General features: G+C 43.3%; 1 protein-coding gene across 2 annotated transcripts; it reads right to left on the bottom strand.

The window, feature by feature from the left end:
* Positions 1-4,277: 4,277 nt before the first annotated feature.
* LOC123187471 (E3 ubiquitin-protein ligase SHPRH) lies at positions 4,278-17,316 on the bottom strand. Of its 2 annotated transcripts, XM_044599342.1 has the most exons (19): positions 16,214-17,314; positions 15,726-15,932; positions 15,224-15,285; positions 14,637-15,120; positions 13,588-13,785; positions 12,351-12,606; positions 11,652-11,895; positions 11,056-11,216; positions 10,362-10,958; positions 9,980-10,146; positions 9,610-9,823; positions 9,333-9,524; positions 7,935-8,051; positions 7,226-7,471; positions 6,910-7,075; positions 6,408-6,595; positions 5,508-5,659; positions 5,049-5,310; positions 4,278-4,967 (listed from the first exon to the last, which is right to left on the bottom strand). In XM_044599342.1, exons 1-19 carry the CDS (start codon positions 17,029-17,031, stop codon positions 4,707-4,709), a joined length of 4,992 nt encoding a protein of 1,663 aa, XP_044455277.1. In that variant the 5' UTR covers positions 17,032-17,314; the 3' UTR covers positions 4,278-4,706. The 2 variants fall into 2 exon arrangements, with proteins under 2 accessions (XP_044455277.1, XP_044455278.1); XM_044599343.1 differs by lacking the exons at positions 4,278-4,967; positions 5,049-5,310; positions 5,508-5,659 and adding an exon at positions 5,756-5,809 and having other exon boundaries at positions 16,214-17,316.
* Between the last annotated feature and the right edge of the window lie 1,704 nt (positions 17,317-19,020).

The following is a 19,020-nucleotide window of genomic DNA, read 5'->3' as shown; positions in this document are numbered from 1 at the left end:
CGACGCACGGTGGGAAGGTGGGGGGGAAAGCAAGAGGAAGAGGCGAGGAACAAGGAGGCGAGCGCGTGCGGCCCCCGGCTAGGAAGGCGACGTCGGGGCGTCATCGGCGTGACTCAGCCGGGTGAGCTCACCGATCGCTCTCATGCATGCATGGTCGTGGGGCCATGCATGGCACTGGCACTGGCACCGCCTCTATCCGGCACAAATGGTTTGCACAGTCATGATGTGAGCACTACCATTAATCTACCATTACTTCTTGCAGTAAAGGGCCAATTTTCCTCCATGATAAACAAAGTAAAGGGCCAATTGATGGATGCCACTTTTCTTACAGGCCACGGAAGTCGCAATGCTCGCCAAGGAAAATATAGTAAAAGCGAAACGCCTATAACTAGCAAACTGATCACTCGCAATGCTCACCGATCGCTCTCGCCCAGCAACCGTCCAGGGGAGCATCTTCCAAGACAGCAAACTGCTTGCATATCAACGCGGGAGTACCTACAATCTCAAGCTCAGATGCACCCGCAAATTATAAGGCCAACTCCACCGCGCGACCCTATCATGTCCGCCCCGGTCCGTTTGGAGTAAAAGGGACAAACGAGACGGCCCAGCGCGCGGGCGCAAACGGACTTTTGTCCGCTTTGTGTCCGCTTTCGATCCATCCCCGGCCCAAAGTTGCGCCGGTTTTGGGGTGAAATGGACAGCGCGCGGACGGGCGGGACGCGCGCGCTTGTCCTCCCCTGGCCCGCCTGTCGGTGGGAGAAACCAACCCCCCTCCCCCGCCCATTTGGCGCCATTTCCCCCAAACCCTCCCACGTCCCTCCCGCCGCCCCCTCTCTCCCCCGTCCATGGCCGACGCCCCGCCGAGTTCCGGCGGCCTGGCCGTCGACCCGACCACAAAGGTGAAGAAGAAGGCGCCAAGGAAGCTGCGGTCGGAGTGCACGCCGGAGGAGATCGCTAAGTTGGACGCGGAATCGGTGAAGAGGAGGGAATGGAGAGCGGTCGTCAAGATCAATGCCGCCGCGGCCAAGTTCGCCGCCCAGCGCGAGGAGCTGGAGGCCGCGCGGCGCAAGGCCGCTGCCGACGAGAAGGAGGACCTCGTCAACAAAGCGCACGCCATCCTCATGCTTGGCATGGGCCGTCCGGCGGGGTTCCATGCAGCGGCTGTCGGCCCGGCGAGCACAGGCTCGTCGGTCGCCCGGCCTACGCACTGTCAGTCGCCGACGTCGCGCACCGCGCCCATGTCGTCCGGCTTTCCTCTGCCCAGGCACGACGGCCAGACCCGTTTCTCGGCGTCCCCGAACGTGGGCTTGTTCGCGCCGTCCACACCACGCCCCGCGGCCGTCATCGACCTCAACGTCACGCCTGGGTCCAGCAGCGGCGGGCGGCCGTCCGTCGAGATGCAAAGAAAGCAGGCGCGTTGAAGAGCATTCGCACCGGTTCATATACACAAGATGAGGACAAGTTGATTTGTCAATGTTGGATGGAGATTAGTCAAGATCCAAGGACCGGCGCGCAACAAAAGGGCATTGTTTTCTGGACGAGAGTCCACAAAACATTCCATGAAAGGAAGATGTTTGAGCCCTACCAAATTACAAGCAACCGTGGCATCGGTTCGATTCAAAAAAGATGGTTGTTCATCCAACAAGAGTGCAACAAGTATTGTGCCGCATTTGAGAGCGTTGAAGCACGGCCCGTGAGTGGTCTCGGCGTTGGGGACATGGTATGCTCTTCTCTTTTTAGCCCTTTCCTTGCTACGGCCATGATACTTTGGTCGTGTATATGTTTGCATGTTCACTTGTTGTTGATCATGTGGTGTAGGCATTTCAATCTTTGGAGGCATTCAAGGCCCGGCACAATGACAAGCCATTCACTCTTACACATTGTTGGACGCTCATCAATAATTGCCCTAAGTTCAAGGATCAATACCGTGAATTTCAAAGGAAGAGAGGCAAGAAAACGGCCAAGTTCGCCGGAGGTGGGGATGGCGAGGCGTTGAAGAGGCCGAGGGGCAAGACCAACTCCAAGGTGGACGACATACGTGACGCCTCAACCATGGCCTTGCATGAGACTTTGCATGGAATGATGTCACATAAGGATGTGAGGGACGAGAAGAAGCGGCAAAGCAAGGACGAGCAAATGAAGCAATACCTAGACCTTCAAAGACAGAAGCTTGAGATGGAGGAGGCGGCCAAGAAGAGGAAGATAGGCATGGAGGAGGCAGCCCGGCAAAGGCAGCTTGACATGGAGGAGGCGGCCCAGCAAAGGCAGCTCGACATCGAGGCCGACAACGTCAAGGCCAGGCAGAGGCAGCTCGACATCGAGGCCACCAATGCCGCCACCAAAGCGAAGAAGGTGGCCCTTGCGATCATGAGCGTGGACTTGTCGAAGATGAGCGACAAGACGAGGGCCTGGTTCGAGGCCAAGTAGAAGGAGATGCTCGACGCCGAAGGCCTGAACTAGGTCGTCCGATCGGCGTGGCCGTTCTTTTTGGAGGCTGGCATGGGTGCCGCCCGCCCGCTGGGCCGGTGGCAGTGTGTCGGCGAAAAAACATTCACTTTGGAGGCCGGCTGTGTTGTCGGCCGCTGGCTGTGTTGCCGGCGAGGACAACTATTCATTTTGGAGGTTGGTTGTGTTGCCGGCGATGGTCGTGTAGGCCGCTGGCTTTGTTGCCGGCATGATAAACTGGGGTCGTGACCTGGGGCTTGGCATTTGAAACGTCCCTCTTTTTTTAAATACACGCGGATAGGATGGGGCAAAAGGATGTGTCCGCGCGGTGGGCGCACGGCCACCGCATCTCAGGACAGGTCCGGACACGATCCCAAATCCCTACCCAAAGGGACAAAAACAGGATAAAACGGACGTCCGTTTGGGGCCGCGAGGTGGAGTTGGCCTAAAGAGAAAAGTCCACTTTTGGTCCCTCGATTCTCCGGTCTTCTTATTTTTGGTCCCTCAACTCTAAAACCGAATAGATTGCACCACCAACTCTTGAAACCAGCCACTTTTCGTCCCTACGTGGTTTCGCTACCGAGTCAACCCAGTTTTGACCACAACGTGAGCAGTGTTCCTATGAACAGCAAATTCGAACAAAAAAACAAAAAAACTGAAAATTTATGACATCGAAGACACTCAGATGGGCAAGGTGCGTGCCAATTTTCGTCATGTTTGGACGTTCGAGAAGCTCACAGCAAAAAAACAAATGTAAATCTACTCTATGATGAACAGTAAATTCAAAAAAATAGCAAAAAGGTCCAAAAAAACATATTTGTTTTGGCATCGAAGATGCTCAGATATTCAAGGTGCATGCAAATTTTCCTGCTAAAATGACATCCGAGGGTTTGGAAACCACCCGAAGCAGCACGCACACGTATGCTATTTTAAAAAAAAATCCACGAGCTCCTCGGATGTCATTTTAGCACGAAATTTTGCATGCACCTTGCGCACCTGAGCATCTTCAGTGCCAAAAAATTTGAGATTTTTTTTTTTGCTATTTTTTTAATTTACTGTTTATCATAGAGTAGATTTACTTTTGTTTTTTTGCCGCGAGCTTCTCGAACTTCCCAACATGACAAAAATTAGCACACACCTTGCGCATCTGTGTATCTTCGATGTCATAAAATTTCATAATTTTTTGATTTTTTTTTGCTTTTTTTTAATTTTCTGTTCATCGGAGCACTGTTCACGTCATGGCAGCAAAACCCCACACAGGGACGAAAAATGTCTGGTTTCGAGAGTTTATGGTACAATCTGTCCGGTTTTAGAGTTGAGGGACCAAAAGTGAGCAGACCGAAGAATTGAGGGACCAAAAGTGGACTTTTCTCAATTATAAATTCCGAAAAGATAGTAAAAATAAATAAAAACTTAACTTTTTTTTGTGTATGAACATCAACAAGTTTTCTAACATGCTGCAAAATTACGCCCCAAAAAAACATCCGTAGAGGTGTGTGCAGAAAATATGCAGAATCCGGAATTTTGCTTTTTGTACAGGCCTCCATGGCTGTCTTTTCAAAGTGAAATTTGGCAGGATATTAGAACTTCAGTTGATGTTCATACACAAAAAAAATGACTTTTCTATTGTTTTACTGTTCTCCATCGGATTTACTGTTCATTCAGGTGCATTTGTGCTTAAGAAATATATATACTCCATGTCCGCAAGGCAAAAGAAAACAATGTTGCCCATCTGCCGTGTCCACTTGCACAGCCGAATACCCGACGCAAGTCGACAACCGCGGTCACAAGTGGGCGTACCCAGGGTGCTCAAGCTTAAAATACGCTATCAATGACACAAACTGTACATGCTGCCTGCGGTAGTTCTAAAACAAATATACTGTACATGCTACGTTCATGCACATAGTACACCTGACACAACTTGTATGGCAGAATCACCATGACAAAGATAGAAAATGAGATGGTTCACGACACATGACAAAGAATTCCCTCTGTAAAGAAATATAAGAGCATTTAGATCACAAGTAGTGATCTAAACACTCTTATATTTCTTTATGGAGGGAGTACAAGTTCACCGTCTCCATAAACGGCCACACAGGCACCAGTGCTCTACGCCATTCAATCGGTGATGCCAGAACTTCATGACCATACCGTCTACATTCGTCTAAAATTAGTGTCGTCTACTGTAACCTCGAGATTCAGACGAGCACTGGAATTTCCGGTTAGACCAAGACTACCTCTGTTAACTTAATGGTGGTTAATCATGTTGCTCCATTGATAGCCCTCATTTCAGCAGCCAACCCCGCAGCAACAGACGGAGGTAAACTCCTCAGGCTATCACCGTGATCCTTATCGTCCTCCTCTGGAGGTTGATCAGGTGTTGCCACCGGAAACAGTGACTCGACATCCTTCAGCGTCAGAGCAAGCTCGTCTTTGAAGTTCTTTGACTTGCGTTTGATCGTGGAGCAGACATTTCTGCCCCTGTTCATTTTGTATATGCTGTCTTCTATTGTTTTCTTCACCTGAACACCAGCAATTCTATGAGTTTTTTCTTTCCAAGAATACTTTCAATGAAATAAATGAGCATAGGATGTGGTGCTTACTATAAATCGGTGGATGAATGTGCTCTTGTCTTGCCCAACTCTATGGATCCTACTGATAGCTTGTGCCTCAGCTGATGGGTTTAGTAATGGTTCCAGTAGAATCACATGCTGTGCTTCCAGTAGATTCAGACCATTTGCGCCATGCTGGATAAGCATTAGCAATACTTGAACAGGCCGTGTTTTGGAAACTGCCTTCTTCGTTTTCTCTCCATTTATACTGGATTCCAGGCCTTTAAATTGACAGAGCGCCAATTGTGATTTTCTGAAGGAAAATGAACTTCATTAAGCAACTGGCATTGTCTATAAGATCAGTAACGACTAGCAGCACAACTGGGAGCAGAACAAGAGAAAAGAAAAGAAAAGATGACTTCAAGATATCTAATATCATAATAGAATTATTGAACTCAGCAGTGAGACAAATAATTAAAGCATGTATGGGCTGGGCTACACGTATCTCACCTTCCTCCTTTCATCCGAGCATAAGATATATTGTTAGCAGCAAGGGAATGCTCTAATACATCAAGGACATCATTCCAACTTGAAAAAACAAGTATTTTGGCTTCCCCATCACTGGAAGTGATCTTCAAAATTCTTCTTGTCACAGCTTCAATCTTAGTCCAAGTAAAAGAACAAAAAAGATTCCATTAGTTATCACATCCAACTTGAACACGTATTTACTAATTAGACAAGCCTGAGTTGGACAGCTTGGTGAGGTACATGGCCTATGAACCTGTGATTTCGCTAGTTGTCACAGCTTCAATCTTAGTCCAAGTAAAGAGAACAAAAATATTTGACAGAGTTATTGTAGCCAACTTGAACACATAGTTATTAATTAAACAAGCCTCAGTTGGACAGCTCCATGAGGTTCATGGCATATGAACATGTGATTCTGTTTTTTTTTCCTTTAAACCCAGGCTCAACTCCTGTCCATTGCTCATGATGGAAATACAACAGTTCATGAGATTCAGACAGATGGAAACATCATGTGATTCTGCTAAAGTTTATATAACAGCACGTGCATTCGCTTAGCACGAACTCTACTCCCTGAGCACAAATATGAAGTGCATATCTAGAAACTCTGAGGTTATGGATAGATTTGTCCAACTTTTCAGATAAATCACTTTTTACGTAAACTCTCAGATAAATTAATTGCAGAACAAACTATGTACTTGGCCAAGAATTAAGTGATAAGCAACTCAGTCTCATAGAATGGTTAGTGCAAAAGGTTACTTGTTGTTGCACACAGGCATTAACTGTAGCCTTCCGTATAACATTATTACAAATGGGCGAACAAACAGAAACTATAAATTTGAAACACACAACAGTAGAATGGCCATAAGTAAGCAAATTGAATGAAACCTTTGTTCCGTATGAGCCTTGGACAGAAATAGCGGCTTCTGTCAAATCATCAGCTTGTTTATCAGCATTTTCACTCTGTTTCTCAACCACAAAAGCAACATTCTCAAGATATGTACGTTGACGGCATGTAGGGCACATAATCCATTTTTTGTGCTTCCCAGCAGCTCGATCTGTCAGGTACAAACAGCCTGAGAAGAACGAGGAGATAAATTTAGTGAAGGTAGTGTTTATTATACATCAAATGGACATATGAGATGAATAATCAATGGTTTGCCAAGACAGGGTTGCAATTTTCACAAAAAAAAGGCACTGCGGTTGGATTTGCAAAAATGAAGTCCATTAGTACAGCATGCAGGCAAACACATTGTAAACAGCCAATAATAGAGGGGCAGAAGCATTAACTGCACCAGTTAATGTATACTTCAACCGAGGTAAATTTAAGCAAAGATTACATACAGTATCACTTGTAAACAAATTTTGAGGAGATAACTTGGGTACTCACACTTGCAGCACATGGAGTGGCCACATTGGAAAACCATTTTCTGCTCGAGAATTTTCTCCTGACAAACTGGGCATGGTTCATTGCTAATCTCAGAACCAATTTGCTCTGTGGCAGGGAAGGAAGTCGCTGTAGCAACAGTGTTGCCTGACTTGGGCAGCATCAATCCCTAAAAGTAAAGGGAAATGCAACATATAAGTAGATTTAAAAGAAATGATTCAGGTGTTATCCAGATTGAAAATAGTTCGGTTTTCGGGAGGATATGATGACAGGCCATAATATCAAGTTGACAGCAGGGCAGTAGTAGTGATTATGTTACCTTCAAGTACCGGAGTTGGCCTCTTATACGAGCTAAAGATGTTAGAGCCAAGAACTTGTCACTTGTGAACTGCACGTTGTATGGAATAAGTTCTTCTCTGGTTACAATATTGACAGCACTGGGCTCATCATCATTCTCTTTGAGCTGCAGCCGTGAGATAGACATCTTGATCTCATCATGAGCACGCAATAATTGGTTCTGAGCAATTGACAAACTCCTTGCAAGAGAAAACTCCTTGCGCATAGCCTAAATTAACAATCATAATCAGAGAATGTCCTAGCCCAGGATACTTTTTGAACCTTTCAAATTTGAACTAAATATACAGAACAAAGCAAGCAAGATTTTAAGCTTTGACATATGGCAAGGTTCCTAAAATGATGGCTAATTGAATTGGCCTTTATCTCCCCTTGATGTTTTCTCAGATATTACCAAATGCAATTGATCATCAAACAAGATGTAGCAGGTTTTACATGGTAACAGGCTCAGTAGTAGTGGCTCAAAACAAGTGTTCTTTCTCTGATAAAAAATCATGACATGACCAAATATCGCTTTTTAAAGGAAAAGGTACTCATATACTATTCGCGGGCTTCTTGTATTTGCTATTCCTTATGCTACAGTAGAATAATCCGAAGTGCTAGCATTTACTGATGGTCATTGAAATGACCATCATGCCAGAAGAGAAGGCGTCAATCTACAAACTATGATGTACCTCAAAAAGAAGTAAATGCTTCTTAGCAATTTCAACATATTGCTTTCCCAATACTCTCCTTGAGTGGGTTCGAATAGCCCTTAGAGCAGTCTCGGTTTGAGAAGGATGCCTGTAGACCTGTAAAGAGAGGCAGCATATAAAACTATAATGATGTGTTCTAAGCAGCATAATAAATAATGTTCTATAAAAACATAATAATAATAGATAAATAGTTGAACACTTTTAACTCCTTAAATGACAGGTTTAACTGAAGATAGACGATAGAAGAAGAAAAATTCTAGTTAAAAAGAAGTTAAACCAAATCATGTCCCTTATCTCTACTACTTTATAAACTGGAGTTGGTGGTGGTGGCGACAAGTTCACTCTCCCAGCTCTATCCCAATCCCCATCATCCATCTAGGACATACAGACCATCTTTGATTTTGGCACAGCTCAGTCAAACCAAAAAGCCACCGCATCACTCGTGTTTTGGATGGGAGAATATTTTACAAGTACTGCCTCCGTCCCAAAATAAGTGACTCAACTTTGTACTAAAGTTAGTACAAAGTTGAGTCACTTATTTTGGGACAGAGGGAGTACTTGGTAGGACACAATATTTTTACTATGATAATAACCAGCCAGTCAATTCGCCAAGCAATTTTTCCCTGCCACCGCTCCTCCTCAATACCCACCCTCCATCAACCACCCCTCCCAATATCCATCCTCCTGACTTTCAAATTTCAAAAGCCGGTCATGGCTCCACCCCTTCAAATCTTGCAATGGTGCTCCATGGTCGCTGCAGATACACAGGTGCAGCCTGAACTGCGCCATGGCTGCAGATCTTAACAAGTGCATTGGTTGAAGTATATGCAGATCGCCCAACCTTCTCCATCAGTTTGGACTTATGGTTTTACTTTTGACGGTTCATGAAACTTAATACGAGAGTCAGAAGGTCTTGGGTTCAAGTCTCTGATTTCGCAATTTAAATAAAAAATTGATTGCCCTCTTCCTGTCCATGTTTAGGGCTTATCGAGCCAGATGTGAGGAGTTGAAGTATATGCATAGTGCCCAACCTTCCCTATCAGTTCGGACTTTTGGTTCTACTGGTAATATGGTATCGTAGCCAAGAGTTCTTGGGTTCAAGTCTTGGCATTCACAATTTAAATAAAAATAATAATTGATTTCCCTCCTTTTGTCCATGTTTAGACCTTCAGTTCAGGGTTTTGGTTCTGCTTGTTGGTGCATGAAACTTAATAGTTCCTAGTAGAAGGGAATAAAGGGAATACTCGGTGCAATACAAAGATGGATGAACAAAGGTCAAAAGGGTACAGTGAAGGGTATTCTAACTGACAAGTATTGAGCTATATCAGCAAATGAAAGACATGACAATCATCTGAATAAGGATGGAACAAAAGTCACCTGTATATTTTCCCGAACAGATCTTGGATTATCATTGTTGCCACCAACTTCAGATCCTTCATTAGTTTTTTTGTTACGGAAAAAGTGATTCAACTCATAGTTTCGCCTCTGTACATCCCGTGCTTCATCTACTGAAGCAATAACAGAATCATTGTTCGATTTCTTAACAACAAAGAGTCGTGCCTCATACCCCTAGAAAAAATCATGGGATTGATAAATAAATTATTAATTTCATTTTACCTAGAATACATTGAAGAGCACGATCATACAAGATTACCTGAGACAGCCCATCTAATTCACACTGGATGCACAAAGAACCAGTACCATCATAGCACTTTGGACAATATCTCTGACTCTCAATGTCCTCGTCCCTTGGGTTATCCATTGTTTTGTTAATTTCCAATAGCCTACCCATTAATTGTTGCCTTGAACCTTCCAGGGAGTCAATACCAGCTTGAATAGTATACTTCAAGCCAGCAATAGTTTTAACCCTATGCATAGAATAAAACAACCATGTTATCCATCAAATACTAATAATATTTTAATTTAGTGATTCTAATTCCTAAATAGTTAAGCTACTGCAACTTCCTTCAAAAATAAACCAGCATAAGATTCAAGAAAAAAATTGAACCAGTTTTAGTGCTGACCTGGACGATATCGCCCCTGTGCCCAAGCCAGTGGTGCTCTTGGTGGATAAACTATCAATCTTCTTAAAAAGCTCATCAGTATCATCCTTATTCTTTTCAATGCAATCCAAAGCGTATAGCCACCAGCCCATACCCTGATTTCGTAGTTCTTTATTAAGAGTTGTGACCTAGAGGCAGGCAGTCATTAGAAAACAGTGATAAATTTAGTCTAGATAACTGTAAGAACTAGAGTAGAGGCAAACGTCGTGCTTATAGAGCACTAAGCAAGATCTGAAACACACAAGAATGTTACATAGAACATTCCAAGGAAGATAAGACGTGGATCAAAATCACATGTTGCAAGTCGCAACCCAGAAAATAACAATAAAGTGAAGAGACCAACCTCTTCAAATGATGCACTGAAATCTTTCTGTGCTATTAATAGCTTTGTAGTAAAAACTGATAAATATTTTTCTTTGAGTGTGTTGCATTTCTTTCTCAAGCAACCATCAGCAAAACACTCAGATGACAAGTGGCATCCAGTACGATTCTCTGCATCCAACTCCACACTTATGGATGCTTGTCCAACAACATTTTTGTACTCAGAGGTTTCAGGACTACCAGCTGCCAAAACTGAGCCGATGTTCTCGGATATCTTATTTCGCTTTACACCACGTAGATCTGAATCCGCATGGCTAGTTTCCTTTCTTTTACGTCTGTAGTAGACAACAGGAGGTTGTATTTTTGGTGTGCATTCATGCAAATATTCAGAACTAGTTCTGAGCAGCTCCGCAAGATTGTGGTTGATATGAAGATTCAACAACGGGTCAACACGGAAATCATCAAAATTTTGGCGAGCTAAATCTAGTGCTTCTTTGTACAAAGAGATAGCTTCTTGGTTCTTTTGTTCAATGATAGCAATTCCAGCAAGACCATTCAGGGAAACAACAACTTTTCTAAGTTCTTCCTCCCCTTCAACTTTTGCTTTACCAATAAGAACCTGGATAGAAAAGGATCATGAAAAACTTAAGCACAAAATCACGCAATTTTACAAAAATAATTAGCTGCCAATTGGGGAGGTAAAATTGGTCGTTCACCTGTAAAATTTCATCCATGGACAAAGGAGTACGTTGCAGAGAGCAGAGACCAGAACTCCCCACTTGCGGATGGCAACAGGCCTGCCGAAGCTTGAGCAGTGGGACTAGAAGTTTGGCAGTGTCGTTGTTGGAGAGGTACGCATTTGATAAAGCATTTGAATCTACAAAACAACAAAAGGTTAAATCAGTTTCAGTTTTTTTTAAACAAAGAGGGATAGCACGGTAACTGTACAACAACTGAATTAACACCTTTAACAGTACTGTGAATTTGTGGTCATGAACAGCAACTGAATAACACCTTTAACACAGCCCTTCAGGGTGTGTAGTACATGTGATTGCTTTGTTCGAGTGCACACATGGAAAAAGTAACTGAAAAAGGAAATTTCTGACAGAAACTATCTCATAGGCATGACATTTAAGAGAAAATTAAACAAGAAAAGATGCAGATCTTGCAGACATATCCTTTAGACTATAGTTATTTCCCTCTAAATACAACAATTAAAGAAAAACAACAGAAAAGATATGGAATTTTTTAAATCCTGTCCTGCAGTATCAATCTAGCAACCAGAAAATAATTGATATAGTGGACAAAGTACCTGATGTTAGTTCCCTTCTGTTGGCATCATTTCTTAAGCGTTTAATAATTTCATGTGCATGGTCCATGCAAGTTGCATGTTGCTTCTGATAGAAATATTCTTCAATTGAAGAAAAGATGAGCCACGAGAAACACTCTTCTTGTGGAGGCAGCTGTAATTCCCGCGAGACATGAATTTTAGAGGAGCGCCACATGATTTCCTTGAAGAACTTGTGTGTATAATTCATAGCTATCATATCTCCCCTCTGCAGTTCAATTCAATGAGGAAAAGGTGAAAAGGATTAATTAATCCAACCGTCTTGAGGAACCAATGTTGAAAAAAGCTTCCATCATGGCTTTCATTCATATATTGCTATGCCAAGCAACAAATTTACACTAAGATTGGCATTCTTTAATCAGGTTTTACAGTTCTTCAAAGATGTTCATCATTCATGCATGTTTTTGAATTATATGAGCCTACAGATGAGCAATTACCTTATGATCTAACAGTAAAATTCATACCATCCTAGGTTTATAGGCTATTGGTGCCTCACTCAGAATCAATGACATGTGTGCAACTTCTTTCACTATCAGTGATTAATATTTCTAAGAATGATAAATAATACAGTATTATGTTTATTCTTTTGTCAACAGTTAGAGCAACTGCGGTATTACGAAAGATGTATTAAATGCTTGCAGATACCACTGGCAGTCAATGTACCTCATATGGGTCTCTAATAACGTCCACCCACCACCTATATGTGTCAAATGGACTTGTTCTGAGAAAACGTAGAAGGCCAAAGAGATCATCAAGCCTGCGTTGTATTGGAGTTCCTGTAACACACCAACGGTGTTGCGCATTTAGCCTCATCGCCATCTCAGTAACAGAAGTTTTGCTGGACTCTACCATCTGAGCTTCATCCAAACAAAGCCGCCACCAGTGGACCCTTGTTAGGACAGTTGGAATGACAGGGTACCTAAGTGTGTAATAAGAGTTCAGTAGAAGTTAAGCCATAGTTATTTCCATACTATTGAATGATTGGTGGGCCTAATGTGTTAAGCCATGCAATGCATATAAGACTGCAAGCATTCAATGGAATACTCAGACCAAATAAGCTAGTTCGCTTCTATTTCAGCTATTATCAGTATACCATAATTATAAACAGAATAAAAGCTCAAGTTAATTATATTTTAATGCTAACATTGTCAGGTGTAGCAAGATTCCACATTCAGGTCATGCAAGACCAGTAGAGATATTATAAATTCACAATTTTGAAACCCGAAAATGATAACTCAACACAACACAACACAATAAAGAGCACTTGTATAAAAATAAAAGATAGAAGTGTGAGCATCCAACCCTGCCACCACAACCAGACGAACACAGAACAGAGACTTGCTGCCCCTGCTTCCAAGTAACCATACGACCTAAAGTGCTATGATGAATGTGTAACACCCTGCGTCTCAAAGAGGCTAACAGCTGCCCAACATGGGGTGGCCATGTATTCGCAGCATCTTGTTTACAATTGCACCCTCACTTCATGTAGAAGGGATTAAGCAGAGGTGCATGTCTTGGGTCGACAAGGGTTATATATGCAAGTGAAACGGCAATTAAACTGGAAATGTGATACTGAAGGTGGCAGGCGCTACAGAATGTCTAGAATAAAGAGGACAAAACCCCTTCTCAGTTAAGTACACATATTAACTGAGGTTCAGATTGTCATATAAGTCAACTTTCAAAATAACAGAATAAGTTGATCAAGTATGGCCAAGCTTCGGTGTGAAAAATAAACATTAATTCTTCTGAAATCTGAATAAATGGTGATCGCTACAGAATGTCTAGAGTGAAGGGGACAATACCTCTTTTCAGTTAAGGACAAATATTAACCAAGTATTCAGATTGTCGTGTAGGTTGATCTTAAGTATGGCCAAGCTTCGGTGCAAAAATTAAACATTACCTCTTCTGAAATCTCAAGAAACGGCGATCACCATCATGCCGATCAGAATCATGAGATAGATCTTCTTTTAGGACATCATAAGTTGTCAAAACAACATCAGCAGTGCTTATTTCAGTCAGATCATTTCTTTGGTTAGAAGCTGAGAAGTTCCTTGCACCTTCATAAATGCGAACGTCCAGAGATCCTGGCCTTGTGTGTCTAAGAGAAAAGGAACTTAACAGTCAGCACTATCAGCATATGCAGATAATCGCTGAACTAAGGAGGTACCAGTAAGCATTGGAATAATCAAGACTGGATAAGGCACTTGCAGCTTCAGTTATACGCATAGATTATACTGCACTGGAATGGTCTAGCAAAATCTGTTGCACATGAACAAATTGTTCTTAACCGTTGAGAACTTCTTCCAAAATATGTAACGTATTTATTTTGTTATGAAAAAACATTTTTTTTTGTCATGAGCACCCTTAATTCCTACAGACACAGGGAAAGGATTTCAACTCAAAGTTGCAGAATTTCTACAATGATCCGATTAAAAGCAGTGAAGTGGAAGTCATGGGACTGGCACGGTTAAAACAGAACAAAATCAACATTCTACGTTCCAATCGAAGAGATATGCATCTGAAATTAGGAAAATAGCATATAGAATGGTCAAATGGTCAGGCACATGCTTTAAGTTTTCCAATGAGTGGTGTGGGTTCGAAAAATCACTACGATAGGGTCAAGCCCAGCTTAGTGCAGTTCATTTCCTCTCTTACTAATTCCATCTCCTAGACTTGTATCACTAAAAAACTTACTTTTATTTCCCTGTGCTTGTGGTTCTTGCAACTACTCCCCTGACTGATGGGGGGGGAGGGGTTGTGATGACCAATATACCATGTAACTAGTCTGTAACAATTCTTGGTGTTAATATATGTCAGTAGGAGCCTTTTCTACGGTCCTTTTTATGTTCAAAAAAAATCACTACGAACTTCGGAAAATTCAGGTCTGCTATTCCTTCAAGAACTAGAGACAATACTGAGCAGCTATTGTTTGGACAGGAGAAACCATACCGGGTAATCTCGGAGTGCCACTGTGCCAATATCGGTGACGGGCATACTATCAATGTAGCATGACTGAAAATAGTAGTTTGAGCTGCTTCAGCAAGTTCCAAGCATACCGCACAAATGTAGTGTTCGTCCGTCTCTGCAATAGAAAACTTGGCTCTCTTCTGCCTTCTACTTTTAGACTTCATGGTGCCTTTTTCATTCCTTGACAACACATCATCATCGTCAAAGGTTAAGCCTTTCTTGGGTGAGTAACCAACACAATCACCGTGTTGCCAAGCATCACAAATGTCACATTGGACCCACATCCCTTTGTATGCAGAACTTTCACTTGCAGCCCCACAAATGCATTCAACTCTATCTCTTTTCTGCCTACTTATCAGATCTATTTCTTTTCTGGTTCGAGAGACAGAACGATCTACGGAAAATGTGCTACGATGGGCAAAAATGCAAGCCAAAAGCTCAACAGTTTTACCCAAGCCCATTTCATCTGTAATTATTTAGCCACAAAAAGGAAAATTAGTGATGAATATACTTAGTGCCCAAAACATTAGTGCACTGCAATTATTTCCAAACACTTAGAATCAACATACCAGCCAAAATCCCCCCAGAGACATGAGGTGGAGAAGGCTCTGGTTGCAATGAAACATTTCCGCTGCAAAGTGACAGATTACATAAAACTGAACCATTCAAGGATGCTGTAGGAACAAATGTGTTCCAAATCCAAAGAATTGGAAATAATATATTTTTGGAAAAAGAACAACTGAGTAATAAGACAATAAATATGCAAAACAAATACTAATGTGTATAGGAGTCTAAGAAGTTTCGCCGCCATATCCTAATAGCCTACAGCTATCCTAAATCAAGCCAAACCTTGATACCCAAAAGAATCTCAACATACTAGACCACAAACACACTTCTTTCCTTTGGGCAACACTACCCAATATCACCCAGCATAAAACCATATTACCATTAATTTCCTTACATGCGTGCAGGGATAATTAATGTAACTGTAGTTCAAACATGCCAATCTGCATTGAAGGAAAGCACAGCAACATTGAGGGAAGTACAAGTGAATGTGCATTGGACCCTTACTTGAAGGGATTGTAGAACATCCTCGAATGCTTGCTAATAAAATCTATGGGAACACAATAGGGTGCATGATGAACATAGTCCTCATTGGGTGATGGAACAGTTGTATTTCCCTTTTCACGCTGAACCATCCAATTTGCTGCACGAAGTTGGTATGGTCTGAGATGAGGAAGTAAATCAGGAAGCTCATCTTTCAGTAGCTCTGCATCCCTGTCAACAAGTAGTAAGAAAAAACCATCATATAACAGCGATAAAGAGAATGGTGCTATCATAATACATATAACTTTGTTCTGTATGACTCAAGATCGCAGATGACCAAACATTTCCACCAAGCCAGCATATGTATGCCATACTGACAGCAGAAAGTAGTTTATTTTTGGTGTGGATACTTTCACATACTTCATGAAGTTCACAGATAAAAGTTCAGAATAATTGCCTCAACTGTTTCCTAATAACCAAGACATGAGATCATGAGAATGTGAGGCACGCACATCGAAGGCTTAACGGCTTCGTAGAAAGCAGCAAGATCAAACTGTGAGTCGCTCTTCGGGGCAAAGTCACACTCATCATCACCGTCCATCGCTGGAACTAGACCATCCATCCCATACATGACAGCCGACGTGGTGACCTCGGGGCGAACCCAGGCCATCACATTCATCAAGCTCTTCCTCCAGGGCTGCCTCGCGACCTCCAGCAGCGATCCACACACATCGAAAGCCCGGTCCGTCACCTCCACTCTGACCCGGAGCACTATGGCCGGCGTCAAATCATCACCGTCACTCGGCAATGAGCTATACTCCCAAACCCGCAGCGTCATGAACCCCAAGCTGACCAAATGGGCAAGGCCGGATACACCTTCGTCAGGGCCATCAAAGCAGCCCGAGACAAACGCGCCGCCCCCAAGCTCCTCTGCGTGATACTCCAAGAGCACGCACTCCGACGGCACCACGGGCCAGTGGCCCAGCCTGAACCCGTCCTCCGGCGCGTCCCGCACCCGCAGGCGCAGCGAGGGCCTCCCCCCGTTCCCCGAGGACCCATCTCCCGGCGCCCCGGGGCCGGCCCCCTCCAACTTGCCCTCGCCCCCGAGCGTCACGTCGCGGAGGACCAGCTCGGCGAGGTCGCGGCGGTCGTCTACGGGGCCACCACTCGCGCCGCCGCCCGCCTCCACGAGGACGTCCCTCCTCGCCTCGCCCTTGGCCGCGCGCTTCGATTTGGAGGAGCCGGCGCCGCTAGGGCTCGGCGCGTCGGGCTCCGCGGCGCAGGCGCCGAGCCCCCTCGCCCGCGACGGCCGCGACTTGGTCCTCCCCATGCTGCGGCGGCGGGCTCAGGCGGCGGCCCGCCGGGGCATTGGGGCGAGGGTTTTTGCGCGCCGGAGCGGAATTGGGCCGGGCGGCCGCGAAATCCCCCGAATCCCTCGCGGCTGGGGCGCGGGGAGGAAGCAGTGGGCCGGGGGGTGGGCGCCGGGGATTTCGGTGGAGGCGGCGGCCGGCGCCGAGGAGATTGGATTGGAGGCTTCGCGCGGTGGATTTCCTATTCCCGGGGGACGCGAGAGGGGTTTTGCGCGAACGGGGAGGGAGATGGGGTGTGGGGGGGAGGGGGGAGATGAACAGGGGCAGTCGCGGTTAATTTTTGAAAGCGGGGAGGGTGATCTGGGATGCTGGTTAATGAAACGCGCGTCGTGTTGGACTTGGAAACCGTGAGCGTGAGAAGAGATCCGAGGAAGGGTTAATGAAACTGTTTGATAGATTCCCTACAAACCACTCCCCTCGTTCACAAATGCAGTAGAGTACTATATATACTATCTCCGTTTTAGTTTTACAAGTCCTACGTGTATATCTAGGTTGTCAATTTTATCATCCTAATATAAACTAACATAAAAATTATACCGTTTGAAAATAGAACGTATAAAGTTTATATTAGTATATTTTTTGTAACTAGCAAAAGAGCCCATGCGTTGCAACGGGAGATTTTTTTTCATAATCTCAATGCCCATGGCCACGCTTTGTTGCATCATCGAGATACACTATCACTCTCAATTTCGTGGAACCATGAACAATTTTTTAAATCATGATCATTTTTTAAAACTCGTGCACATATTTGAAATCATGAACTTTTTAAAATTGTGAACACTTTTTCAAAGTTTTTAACATTTTCCAAAATCAAGAATATTTTTTGAATTCATGAACATTTTATACTTGCAAACATTTTTTAAAATTGTGAACATTTTTTATTTTATGTGCAAATGGACAAACCAAATGATGGATGAAAATCTGGTAATAAGCAACATATAAAAAAAGGAGTAAGAAACATCCATGTCTTTAATAGAAAAATGGAAGTACTAATTAAGGGTGCAACATAAAAATAATTTCAAAAATAATTAACATGGAAGATAACATTATATTTAGAATGTACAAAATTTTCTGGGAAATTTAAAGTTGGGGTTTGAAAGATATGAATATTTTAAAAAATACTTGAATCTGCAAAAAAAGTTAAAAGAGAATATTTTGGCCGTATTGTACTGTGTAGACACACTGTTAAGCGACACTTGGCGAGGTAGCTCTATACTACGGCAATTGAAATTCGCAAAAAAAAGGGTGCAAAAATGGGGATGACCAGGTTTCGAACCAAGGTCTCCTGGATTGTGGAGAAACACCTAGGCCAATAGGCTGGTTTGTTTGTATTTTGTAAGGGCATTTCCTTACATGAACCAAGCTCTATCGGTGGCGGGTTAAGAAAGAAAAAAAGGGATCGTTTTTCTACTTATGGGTGGCATAGATGGGTAATTTTTACTAACTTAGAGGGTAATTTTAATGACGGACGACCAGAATCGGTAGCCGCTTTATTAGTAGGTAAAGATATATGACTTGTATTTGGTTGATGAAATTGACGATTTAGAGGTACGCGCACGCCCTGTAAACTGAGAGAGAGGGAGTATGATGCTTTAACTTTTTTTCTGAATCAAATATGTATAGGTATACATTTTAGCGTGTTTGTTCACTCATTTCAGTTTGTACGTAGTTTATATTGAAATAACCTAAACATCTTATACTCCCTCATTTCCGGTTTACAGGGCTTAAATTTGAAATCTCATCAACCAAGGTACTAGATGGTAAGTGGAGGAATAGTATCTCGTACTAGTTTACAAAATTATTCAAACTTTAATCTGCATTAAATACAGTGTATGCATTGATGATCATTAAATGAGTCGGAACGGTTATATGCATTGGTTGGTTTCTTTTAAAGCTTGCATGCATCAATTTAATGCACCTTAAAAATGTGAACATCGGTGAAAAGAAGT

This window comes from Triticum aestivum, chromosome 2A, assembly GCF_018294505.1.
Source record: "Triticum aestivum cultivar Chinese Spring chromosome 2A, IWGSC CS RefSeq v2.1, whole genome shotgun sequence".
Classification (NCBI taxonomy): Eukaryota; Viridiplantae; Streptophyta; class Magnoliopsida; order Poales; family Poaceae; genus Triticum; species Triticum aestivum.
This window is presented reverse-complemented; position numbering and strand designations above follow the sequence as displayed.

Excerpts from the sequence above, each read along its gene's own strand:
- LOC123187471 (XM_044599342.1), bottom strand. The coding sequence starts at position 17,031 with ATGGGGAGGACCAAGTCGCGGCCGTCGCGGGCGAGGGGGCTCGGCGCC. Across the intron at positions 10,959-11,055 it reads CCATGGATGAAATTTTACAG|GTTCTTATTGGTAAAGCAAA; the intron begins GTGAACGACCAA and ends TTTTCTATCCAG. Across the intron at positions 7,076-7,225 it reads GCCAACTCCGGTACTTGAAG|GGATTGATGCTGCCCAAGTC; the intron begins GTAACATAATCA and ends CTTTACTTTTAG.